Source organism: Heteronotia binoei, chromosome 4, assembly GCF_032191835.1.
Source record: "Heteronotia binoei isolate CCM8104 ecotype False Entrance Well chromosome 4, APGP_CSIRO_Hbin_v1, whole genome shotgun sequence".
Taxonomy (NCBI): Eukaryota; Metazoa; Chordata; class Lepidosauria; order Squamata; family Gekkonidae; genus Heteronotia; species Heteronotia binoei.
Genome location: NC_083226.1, coordinates 64,083,423 through 64,095,922, shown reverse-complemented (window position 1 = coordinate 64,095,922; position 12,500 = coordinate 64,083,423). Strand labels below are relative to the sequence as shown.

General features: G+C 41.2%; 1 protein-coding gene across 1 annotated transcript in view; it reads right to left on the bottom strand.

The window, feature by feature from the left end:
- SMC5 (structural maintenance of chromosomes 5) overlaps positions 1–12,500 on the bottom strand; it is an 88,391-nt gene that overhangs the window by 3,788 nt on the left and 72,103 nt on the right. Inside the window, exons 18-23 of the mRNA XM_060237447.1 lie at positions 10,611–10,736; positions 7,257–7,352; positions 6,453–6,557; positions 5,754–5,873; positions 2,018–2,197; positions 1,844–1,939 (exon numbers count right to left, since the gene is read on the bottom strand). Coding sequence (XP_060093430.1) covers positions 1,844–1,939; positions 2,018–2,197; positions 5,754–5,873; positions 6,453–6,557; positions 7,257–7,352; positions 10,611–10,736 — 723 coding nt within the window. The remainder of the gene's footprint in view (positions 1–1,843; positions 1,940–2,017; positions 2,198–5,753; positions 5,874–6,452; positions 6,558–7,256; positions 7,353–10,610; positions 10,737–12,500) is intronic.

Sequence of the window (12,500 nt, the reverse complement as noted above, 5' to 3'; positions counted from 1 at the left end):
GTGGACTGCACTTCCACATCAAGAGGATACAGCTCCCTGAATGCCATGTTTCAGGAACAGATGGGCACCACCCATCCGGACACAAACTGGGGTGAGGCAGCTTTGCTCTGGGGCCCCAATAATAAATAAATAGTATTGTCCTTACAAAATGGTTTCTTTCTATACAATAAAATAGGGCCCTCCTAACATCAAGGGCATATAGCACCTTCTCTGCCTCTGACCTCAGAGCAGGGAAAAATACTGATAGGACAATTTCCTGCGCTAGGTGGAACTAGGAAGTCTAGGCTCTGGTGTAATACAACCCACTCACTGAATATGTTGAGAAAAAATCATCTCTTAAGTGCTGCCAGTTTACTGGCCATTCTGGCTGAGGTAGTAGTAGCCTGCAAGGATGCTAGGTTGGTCATCATCTGTATCGAAAAAGGAATGGGCAAAGGTGAGATGATGGGGTACATGGGGGAACCAGAATGATGTCCCAGTTGGGCTCTGGACACTTAGAAGACTTCACATGCCAATCTGGAAGTAGGCTCAGTCTTCTCCTTGTGATTTGATTTATGATGCTTCTTTGCAGGAGGTTCTGAATGTGATCGAACCTTGGTCAAAGATCCTGGAGAAGGCAAATGTGAAACCTAGATTCTGCCTCCAGGGTGACCGAAGTGGCCCTTTTGGAGGGATCACAGCCATCCTGATAGTCAGACCCTGGGATGGAATGACTGGAGGCCCAGAATGGGGCTCAGTAGTTGGAGCCAGATGAAGTGGTAGCAAGACAGTTGGAGCTGAAAGAATTGAAGGACAAAGCTTTCTCCCACAGCACAGCTTTCAACCTAAAGACTGTATCCACCCAAGCCCTCACAGTGTAAAGACAGGCAAACTGGACAAATTCCAATGTTGTGGGCCTCTCCTAAGCACAGGATGCAGAGCTCATGCTTGTCACTGTGTGTTATTTTTGTTTACATTTAGAACATTTCCTAAACAGTGCCTTGGATGTGATGACAAGGGACAACAAGCAAAACAGACAGGGAGAGACCGCTTTACGATGGGGCTTGCCTCCCATGAAATAAGATCCCCGAAGGCATGAAAAGCAATTCTTTGAAGGAGAAAAAAGGAGTCTATTTTATCCACAATGGATGATGAATGTTAACAGGACGTGCTAAAAAGCCTCCTATTCTCATGGCGGCAGAAAAGGAATTGAAGGAAGGTGATGCCCACTGTTGGACATGATGCACACAACCCGTTGGGAATCCTGCACATGCTCTGGCTCTGGAAGGGGTCAGGTGCCCCCTCTTGGGAGTTTTTAAGCTAGAAAGAAAAGGTCCATGACCAGCCTGCTTAGGCACAGTTCCAATGTGGGTGTGCACAAGAAGACAGAAGATGAATCGCAGGATTATTGGCCTGTGGCCTTGAGAAAGTTAACCCAGCTGGATGCTGGACCAGGCCTGGAGTTATACTGAATCTCACTTCTGTTGCTGGTGGTTTCTTCAATTATACTTTTGTAAGCCTCTTTCATTCAAGTTTTTACGTTTTGGTATTTTAGGTTGTTTTAATGCATTTTTGTATGGACTTGTGCACTGGCCTGAGCCTGCTTGCAGGGAGGATGGTATAGAAGCTTAATTAAATAAATAAATTCCCTAGAGTTGAGAAAAACACAATATAAATACACACAAAAATAAACAACAAATGATGACAACTATACCTTGAATTGTGCCTATGTGATAAGAAGCAGCTGATACAACCAATTTAAGATGACTTTTTATGCCCCTAGCAACCCACCAGTAAGGTCTCTATAAACATTCAACATCCAGGTATAAGATGTATAGAAGACATACAACTTTCAGCTACTCACCTTTGGTGTAATAAAGAAGTATTGAGAAGTACTCTCTTGGCAGGCAGTTTTTACCACCACATCAAAGACTCTCCTTTCATTATCTGGGTCCATTCCCTTTAAAAGAAGTATCTGCGTTAACATTTCTTCTCCCACTACTGAACATGGTTGAATTAGACTCATGAGCATGCATACCTGATTTATTTCATCTACTACTCTGAATGGGCATTTGTTGAGTTCCTGCAAAGCCATCAAATACAACATAGTTGAAACACTTCTCTCCCCTCCACTCTGGTGGTGGGGAGTTAGTTCATGAAGTTGAGTGCTACTGCGGAACTTGACTCTAATCCGAATTCCGTATTTATCATATTCTTCCTGTTGAGTGAAAGAGTGGTATTAGAGATCCACAACTTGGCTTGTTGTTATTAATGATCGAGAAATATATTTTCAAAAACCACCTGTGTCAAAGTGAATCTGACCCATGTTCAAACCCCTCCTCAGCCTTGATGCTCCCTCCCTCACTGTTTGCCTAAACTTTCTCAGAATTGTTGTAAGTATAAAATAGAGTGGCTCCACATGCACCCTTTGAAGGACTGGCAAGATACCAATGTAATCAATCAAGAAGGCAATAATAAAATTTGCATATTTTAATGATGTCAGTAGTTAATTCAGAGAATTAAAAAAGCATCCTACATTAAATGAACACCATCTTCAAACAAGCATTCTCTCTCTCTCGCTTCTATATTATCCCTGCCACTTTCCTACCCATGACCCTCCCATTTTGGCAACAGGTTGAGGAGAGGGAGAAACATAGTAGAGAGGCACAGAAGCTTTAAGCTCTATCATCTGCTAGCATCTTTGATGCTCCTCACATTTTAGAAGAGTCGACAGTGGCAAAAAAGGATGAGTCCTCCTCACTACTAATGCAGTGTCACACTTTGCACATGACCTTGGAAATAAGCTCTGAAAACAGCAGGATTTAGAGGTTAAGTATATGGACTCTAATCTGGGTGAACCAGGTTTGATTCCCCACTCCTCCACATGCAGCTACTGTTATGATCTTGGGTTAGCCTCAAGTTCTCAGCAGAGCTGTCCTCTCAAGAGTAGTTCTCAAAAGAGCTTTCTCAACCCCACCTACCTCACAAGATGTCTGTTGTGGGGAGAGGAAGGGAAAGGAGACTGTAAACTGCTCTAAGACTCCAAGTGAAGGGCAGGGTATAAATCCAATCTCTTCTTCTCTCTTCTACTTCAGAATGACTGGTTTTGTGCATATGCAATTTTATACAAATTAATAATTACTGTTATGCATTTAAACCAAATTGATTGACTAAAACTTCAACTGGATGGCAATCCTAATTTTGTGATCTGTGAAACTGCAATTCTCTTCAAATATTTTGAATTAAATGGCAACCTGTTAATAGAGACAGCTAAATGATGGCTTTAGAATGAAGTAAATGAAGTAACTGTTGTGTTTCATAAGCACACTTGCAAATATAAATTTGTTTACACACCAAACAATGGATATTAGCCATGAATAAGCAGAATGAGGTTTAAAAAAAAACAAACCCTAAAGCTGAGGGAATTTATTTTAAGTGGATTTGTCAGGCTCATGTGGAAACTCTTCATGACACAACACAAGGATTTCTAGCTCATCTGGCTACCTGGATAAATGCTACTGTAATGCACATGGTGCAGAATGCTGCAGCTCAGTTACTACTGGAAGCTAGTTGGAGCATGCATATTACACCCAAAGCTGCTATAACTCCACTGATTGCCCATCAGTTACCAAATTCAAGTCAAGGTATTAGCTATCATATACAAAGCACCCTGGACTCTCATATCTGCAAGACCTTCTCTCCACCTATGCCCCATCATGACAATGTTGTTCATCTGAGCAGTACTTCTGCAGGTGCCATCTTGCAGATGAAGAAGAACTGCCTAGACACATATTTTCTCTACAGTGGTCTTCCACTATAGAGATCAAGAAGGCTCTCATGCTCTCGGCACTTCGCAAATCATGTGAAACAGGGTTCTTCAGAGAGGCATTTTTATAAGGGAAATAGGAATACATCATAACAGAACAGCCTTAGAAAACACAGATCCCTACTGATTGAATGCCAATGTTCTGCATTGTTTAACATGTCATGTTTAATACTTCTGCTTTGTTCAGACAACAGCTCAAATTTCAAATTGCAATTTCTAGTCCTATTACATTGCTTATAAGATATCTCATCCTATCGGATGTGTCATCCTACTGATTACACTGATTGTTTCAATAAAAACTTTCAATTAAAAAAGGCAGATTATAAATAATGTAAAAAAAATAAACACAGGAACACAGGAAAAAGCACAGTTCTTTCCTAAGGGACAGGTCTGTTCAGGGAGAAAGACACCTATGAGCCCTCTCCTCATCAGATATCGGATTTAGAAAGTAAATGGGGAGGACCAGATCCTGATTTAGTTGGAACCCAGGGACAAAATTTGGCTGGAAGGAGACAACTGGGTGCAGGGCTTCCTTGCCTCTCTAAGCTGCAACTAAAAGGGGTCTGAGTGCAGAGCTCACTGAGCCTCCTTGCCAAGCACATTGTAGCAGAAGAGTCTTAAGTTACAGGGAGCCAGAGGTGAGGACCAGCTGTAAGTTCCATAATGGTATAGGTGGCACTAGAGGATGAAGACCAGCAAGGCCACTGAAAAGCTGCTTTGCCAGGTGGTAAGAAATAACCTGCACCAACAGGCATAATGCAGAGATGGTAACTATAACTAGACAGACCTTGAAGTGGCATGTCCCAAACTCAGAGAGGCGGAGAAGGTACTTTAGGAGAGATCTCATAGGACAGACAATTCATTGATCCCAGCTCTGCACTAAAGTGAAGATGTGGAACTGCTTCCACTTCACTCTTAGGATTGTCTGGTAAATGGCTTCCTAGCATTCAGGAGTATCTCCTCTCAGGTGATACACTATCTCACCAGGTTCAAGGTACCTATGTCTGGGTGTAGAATCAGGCAATGGTTCTGTGGCAGCAGGTACTGGACACTGGTCAGATGGAGAAGATGGACCTTCCAAAAATGGAATATCCTTGGTGAACTGGTCAGTGGTCAAGTGCTAGAACCCATTGTAAGTGTCAGTGCCTGATTAGTAAACTTCAGACAGTGGATGCAAGTCTTGACTGACTGCTGCTCCCCAAGGCCCAGGAAACCATTTGTAGCCAGTCTATGGAAACTTCACGCTGAACCTCCAATAGTCCTTAGGAGTGTAGCTTACGTACCACTGCACATATCCCATATTGCCAGGATTCCTTTATACTCTCATACATGCATGCACACACAATGACTCTCCTGTGGCATTCCTGTCAATGGAAGCTGAGCCACACACCATCATCAGAGATACAGAGAAGGTTTTGACCCACTAGAGCATTTTAGGTTCCCTACAGTAGTGAATGGCATTCCTGAATCTGGAAGCGTTGCATTCGGAGTGTCTGGGTTGATGGGCAGGTTGTACCTCGACTTTCTCCTGTTTACTAAGCCACAGGCAACTCACTGGAAGCTACTGAGGAGAGACCCAGGCCCAACTTGCAGAGATCTATCCTTCCAGTTTCTCCTTTAGTTTCTGCTAACTTGCTGTGAGGCAAAAATGCAACAGAGCCCTGGAAATTTGTTAAATATTCCATTTATTTAGCTAGCACAATACAAACCATTTTTAAGCTACAGTGAATAAAATCAGACTTAGAGAACTAGGTTGCCATAGTTCAATTTGGAACACTATTATTAATTCCATCCTAGGAGGAGTGCTACTTCCTTCCACTAGCTGCTTCTACAATGACAGTACTGAAAAGCACATTACCCCTCAATTCTTTAACTCAGGTCTTCAGATTCATGCTTCACAGGAAGAGATTTCCTCACCAAGTGTTAAACAATACAGAACATATAATACCTCATTTTCTGTGTGAAGATCCACTTCTCCTGCACACTGCATGGAACTAAAAAAGCTACTGAACTTGTCATTGATTCGGTCAACCAGCTGTTTTAGAGGGTTTAGCCACTTTTCCTTAACCTAATAAAGAAGAGATTGGCGTTAACAGAAGTGGTATGGCAGCAAAGAGATTTCATGCGCAGCACAGAATTCCAGTTTTGGTAATGTAGTAATAGTTACATTAAAACTTTAAAACAGATTATTAATACCAATGATAAACACAATCCTGCCTTCTGGCATATGGACAGGAAACTGAGGGTGCACTTTATTACTGTTATTATTTTATTTATGATTATTTATTAGATTTATATCCCACCCTCCCTGCCAAAGCAGCCTCAGGGCAGCTTAGCCATATACCAATTGTGACCCTGAGGAAGGAAAGGCAGAAGATGACACACACCATTAAACTTCCAGAATGCATAGTGAAGATAAAAATACATCTGAGTCCTAGATGGCTACCCTGCCAATAGCTGCACATCCCTGGGCCTGTTATTTCTGTAAGACTTCATATCCTGTATGCACAGGCATTGATGTGTGGGCTATATTTTTTATTATAAACACCCATTTAAACTTGCTCCTATATTGCACTATGTTAGCAGTTACATATTTCAAGATATAAACAGTGAAAAGAACAGGAAACACTACCAATACACATGATACCTGTGAAATGTTTTGCCTGAAGTCATTCAACTCTTTCTTCTTTTCCTGTAGCTCCAGCGTCATCTTTTCTATTTCTTCAGTCCTTTTGTTACAGTCATCAACAACCTGGCAGGAAAAGTATCTTGTAAATGGCAGAATCTTTCAAATGGACAGCAAAGAGATCATATGCAAATATTTAATAACACCACACTAAACCTCATTAGTTCATATACAGAAAAATGACAGTCAATATTACATATTCACAATACAAAATGTATCTCCAAGCTCAAGTGTAGAGGACCCAGGACACTGCTGCGCTTTATATTGTGCACAATGGTCACAGATTGTTTTGTTTATTCCTTGAACTGTCCTAATTCCATGTAAAGTGATGGGAAGGAAGGTCCAGTTTTAAGCCCAAATGCTGCGCAAATAACAGGAGCTGAACTCAGCCTTCTGTGGCTTGCCTCTCTAGAATCCCTCACCAGAACTTACCAGCTGGCTCAGAGACTGGGACAGATGCCAATAGGGAGAAATGTGTGGAAGAAATGAGCCACGTGAAAGGCCACCTGCTTGAGCCACTGAGGAGGCCTCATGTCAAAAGAAATGAATCTGCTGCTATCCTCTGCGGTGTGAGCCTCAGCTAATCCCCCCCATTTATTTTAAAATACAAGAAACATAGAACACACAGGTCTTTGGGAAGAATCTATTTAAAATTCTAATAGATTCAGACTCTGGGAGTTACAACACATTGTTCCTGCTGCTTAGCATATTATTATTACTAAGCAACCCAGTACAGTGTGGGAGTCAAATACTGGGGGTACATACTGAAGCACTGAGGCCGGTGAAGCAGGAAGCTCTTGATCTCTCCTCATTCAGTAAAGCGTCAATTTCATCCAGTGTTCTCGGAAGAGCCTGGAATGCCTTTTTTTAAAAAAAGAAAATAGAACCACTTTTTTATCAAACTTGTGTGTGAGACACTTAAACTTCATCTAATTACAATCAAAGATTAAGACTTTGCAAATGCCTGATTTGTGAACTCTGAATTCTTCCAGATCTACGGTAGCTGTGTTTGTACTAATTTCACCTTCCTGACCTGACTATTATCTAAAACAGTAGCCACCCTGTGTCAGACTCTCCAGTGCTCCACAAATGTATGCATCTGCTAGCCATTGGTGATCAACGTTTTTTTATTTTGCTGAGAGCTCTTGCCCTTCTCCAGAATCTGCAGAACTGCAACAATCATCCTGATCTTGCAGTGAATCTTGGGAGAACCTGAATGTTATTGTGATAAACCACCATCTTGCCTTGCCCAGTCTTGAAGCTATAAACCCTTTAGAGGTACTCTGAGAGTGTGTCTGAAGATCAGTCCACAATCACAGTCAAAACTCAACACCACTCCTTTCTTGGGAAGGTGGTAGGGTTGATAGTGAACATACATTTTAACTGGCTTGCATGGTCATTAACTGTACCTCCCCTCCCTTTGTTAAGTTCTACAAATATCATGATGCAGTCAAACATATTATGAAGCCAATTCCCCGGAGAAGTAAAGAATTAGCCACATCTTCACCTCACTGTCATACCAAGGAGAGAGATCCCTTACAAGCTCCCTGTTTCCATGTCTATGTATAGACTGATCTTTCCAAGCCATCCTAACAGAGACAGCCTAATGTTAGACTGTAATACCTGTAAACTAGGCTAGTGGGCAAGGTCTACAATAGTTTTCAATTCCATCATCTTACTACTACTTATTATTTTTGATTTGGGAAAAAAATTGGCTGGTGTGTTCAGAAAAAACATTTAAAGGTTCCAACCATATGACTCAGCATTTTTTCTCCCACATGATGACCCTGGCATTCACTAGCTTCACTATTACAAAGGCCCATTTGCCTATGAATTATATGCTGATTTAGTCTTTCATTTTGTCCTCTATCTTCAGGTAAGTTGTCTAGCTTTTTACAGTTTCAAGCTACAAATATGTATATGAGTTCATATATGAGTTCATTTCCCACCCTGAAACCCAGTATTTTTAAAAGTCATAGCACTTCTGAGTAAAGGAAGCACCTCAGTTTGGAATATCAGTATTATGCATCGCTATAGCTGGCTTTTACTGCACACTAGCAGAACTAGTTTCCCCTGATCTCGATCCTGAAGAGAATATTGTAAATCTGAACAAAACAGAGTGAACGTCCACAGTGTCCCTGTTGCTCAGATTACATATATCTGTGCACACCCCAAGTGGCTGCAGCAAAGGCTGTGACAGCTTAGATAAACCATCAATTTTGAGTCACCCACTTGTGGATGCAATCCACACCTGCTGGGACTACACTTGTCTTGGAACAGCAGAAGCATTTTAGGTGATGAAAGTACACCATTCCACTCCTCTAGAAACTGGAGTCTCAGTAGGATTACGTAATGCAGAAAACAGGTTTTTTCCTCTTCTGACAAGAGATTCTGCAAAGGCCATAAGCAGATGAGAGTTTTTGTTTCAACTGCACTGTAAGTACAGGCTCCTATGCGGACTCTAGTACTGAATGAGGACTGAAGTAGGCAGTAGTCTACACTGGCTCACCAGAATGGTTCTCAGCAAGTTCTGAACCAGTTTTCAGCAGAAATGGGGGGAAAAAATCTCCCCAGAGAGTTACTGTAAGAGTAGGAAAATTAAATGAATGCAATGATTTTAATACTTTTACCCAGTGCCATCATTCTGCCATCAGGAAATAGTCAAAAGAAATGAGACAACACCAAGAGGCATTTGCTTTGAGATTCAGTAAAACTGAGCCCCATGGTCCAATTCACTTGATACTCGGGGGAAGGGGGTGTCTTTAAATCAGAGGTTGAAATATGTTCTTTAGAAATGTGGTTCCATTTTCTTTACAAAGAACTGTCCCTCTAGTAGATTCCCCATTAAAAGTAATGGTTACAAAGCTGCATGAATTTGAACTACATGAATTTGAACCTGGGCTGGTAATGTCCTATACAAACATGCGCAGTGATGGAAACACCCCCTCCCCCAATACCCTGGATATGAAAATATAATTTTTTCTTGGTGTACACTCCTAATGCAAACCCATGTGAGAAGAGCTTAAACAAAAGCCACCCAGTTAGAGGAGGGAGAGGTAGCACTGAATAACCCTCTTTGGATTCCACTTATCTTTGCTGTCCCAAACAAAAGCATCTCCCCGCCCCCAACACTAAGCTTCTTAACTTGAATCAGGGACAGTGTAATCTTAAACTGCTATTATCATTGCTGTTGCCGTTGTTATTTATTAGATTTATATCCCACCCTCTCCGCCGAAGCAGGCTCAGGGCGGCTCACAAGAATAAAATCACAGTAAAACATTCATTATACATTTAAAATAATACAACATTCTATAAATAACAATTAAAACAGTTTGGTGCTAGCATTTTTGATATCTGATGGTATTCAATGCTCTAAGTCCCCTTTAAAGTCCATTGAACTCAACAGACTTAGAAGGATGGAACTCTCCTTAGGATTGCACTGTACATCTTCCAGAAGGTAGCATAAGGGTAGGAGAACATGTAATATCAGAAGCCTACTTTCCCCCGTTGTAAGTAAAATTTACCTGGGCTTCAAAGCTCTGCTACTTGGTTAAGACTAGCTCCTAAGACATTATGGAGGAACAGCACTCACACACACAAATAAAGAGATGGACTTCAAAGAGGGGATGCAAAGAGGCGATTAAGTAGAAGAAGAACATATTTCAGTTATAATTATTTCTCATATTTCTGTGCACAAGCTATGCTACCTGTTGAAAGATCTTGTACCACTGGTAACATACAAGTAACAAGAAACCTAAAAAAATCCAATATTCAAGAGGATCATAACTGATAAATAAGCCAGTTTCTTTTTGTAGCACGCTGGAGGAAATTCTTTTATAGAGTACACAACATGACAGTCTGATAATCTAGGAGGAAGGTTGGGCCTACAATTTTTCAGAGGCATTTTCATAATAGTGGACAAGGAATGGAATGCAGTGCATTAGAATTCAGCCTCCAACATCTATAAACAGACATGTAAGAAAAGGCAGAGAAAGACTTAAAATTCCTCCACCCAACACAGGTTTTGCCAGCAACAGAGACAATGGTCAAGTGCAGTTCTAATGAACTATAGCAGAGGAGGGCTTTGAAAATCCATTATCTTGCCATGGAGATACTTACATCGTAAAAGCCCTTAGGGATGTTTTGATTTGGGCCAAGGTTACAAGCTTGCATAGCTTTACGCATCAAACTCTTACAGTTCTCATAGAGACTACGTTTCCTTTCTTCCAGCTCCATAAACTGTTGCTGTAACAGAAAAAATAAAAATGTAAAAGTATTATTGTAGCAAAAACCCCAGTGATTTCAAATACAGTACATTAAAGTTTAGTCTACTTCATACTTAAAAAAAATAACCTACCAAGCAGCCCACCTCCCACTTGGTAGCCCTCTGAGGACTCCGTGAGCCTTCTGGTTTTGCTACAAGAACAGGATAGGTTTCATCAAGTAGGCTGCAACACAGAGGACATGATTTGCATTTGGCATCATGAGTCACAAAGTTGTGCAGCATAACCCAGGTAGTTATTTAAGATCAACAACTAAAACACACACACAATAGGAATCCATTACACAACATTCAACCACAGTAACCCTTCCAATTAGGATTATGATCCACTAGAACTGATGGGATACAGAGGTTAAGAGAATGAGCTGTGATCCAGGAGGTATCTGAGGGGAAATCTCACCTCTGCCACAAACTCACTAATTAGCCTTAGGTAAACTACACATTCACAATATAGGGATAACATTGAAGGTGTTACATATTTATTTGGTATTAGTATTACCAATAATAAACTGGATTTGTAGAATCACAGAGAACTGTCTGCCAAGCCCATCTCTCCAAGGACCTTGCAAAAAAAAAAAACCCTGTCAAAGTCTTCTTTTCACATATATCAAAGAAACTTCGGCTCAAGACAGTTTGTTAATTTTATAAAGGAACCCACGTTGCAGGTCCCAAGTTATTTACTGCTTTGCATGCTAACATATTTTAAAATGTTATTAATTTGGTGCAATATCCCACTCATCCTCCAATGAGCTCAGGTGGTGTACATAAATCTCTCGTCCTCTATTTTATCCTCACAATGAGTGAGGTAGGTTAGCCGGAGAGGTCGTCCAATGTTTCAAGGCAAGAGGGGATTTTAACTAGAGCCTTCTTCCTCCTAGTCCAGCATTCTAACCACTAAAATACAGCAAGGCATTGTTATTTATTGCTTAACGATAAATATGCTTCCAGTGAAAATCCACCCATCCCTAAAAGGGCCTCTCACTGGTCTAAGAAGTAACTAAGACAGTGACAGCAAGTCCACCAGGAGGTAACAAAAAGTGTACAGAGTGATCCCCATCACAAACAGAATGTACTTCCTAAGCTCTTAGCCACAGGTGCAACAGAAACAACCTGGGAAAGTGTAACATGCCATATATAATATGCAACCTTTAAAATATTTGTCTGAAACGACTTGTCCAACATCTCTGGTGGAGCACTGAGAGTCAAGCAAAGAGATGCTGGCAACAAAGGAAATCAGACTGCAAGTTGACCACTGAAACCAGAAGAGTGTCAAACTCATTTGTTATGAGGAATGTGACATAAATGTCACTTTGCCAGGCTAGGCCATAAAATGCAGCATGAGGTACCAGAGATCTAAACTTAGTAAAGGTGATTTCAGATGCCAAATGGCAATAGCAGATGAATGACAATAGAAGGCTTGATTGGATTGTGTGATATGCAGAGGGGTGGTAGTGCTAGTATTTATGAGCTGCTGGTGGTGGGGAATCTATTTAAGAACTGTTTTGTGGGAGCAAAAACTAGGGTTCTCAAGGTGATGGCTGGAGATCCCCTGGGATTACAACTTATCTCCAGATAAGAGAGATCAATTCAATCAGAGAAAATGGCCACTTTGGAAGGTGGGCTCTATGGCATTATACCCCATTGAAATCCCTCTCTTCCCCAAACCCTGCTCTCCTCAGGCTCCACCCCCAAAACTCCAGGTCATGCCCTACTCACAAACTTCAGAG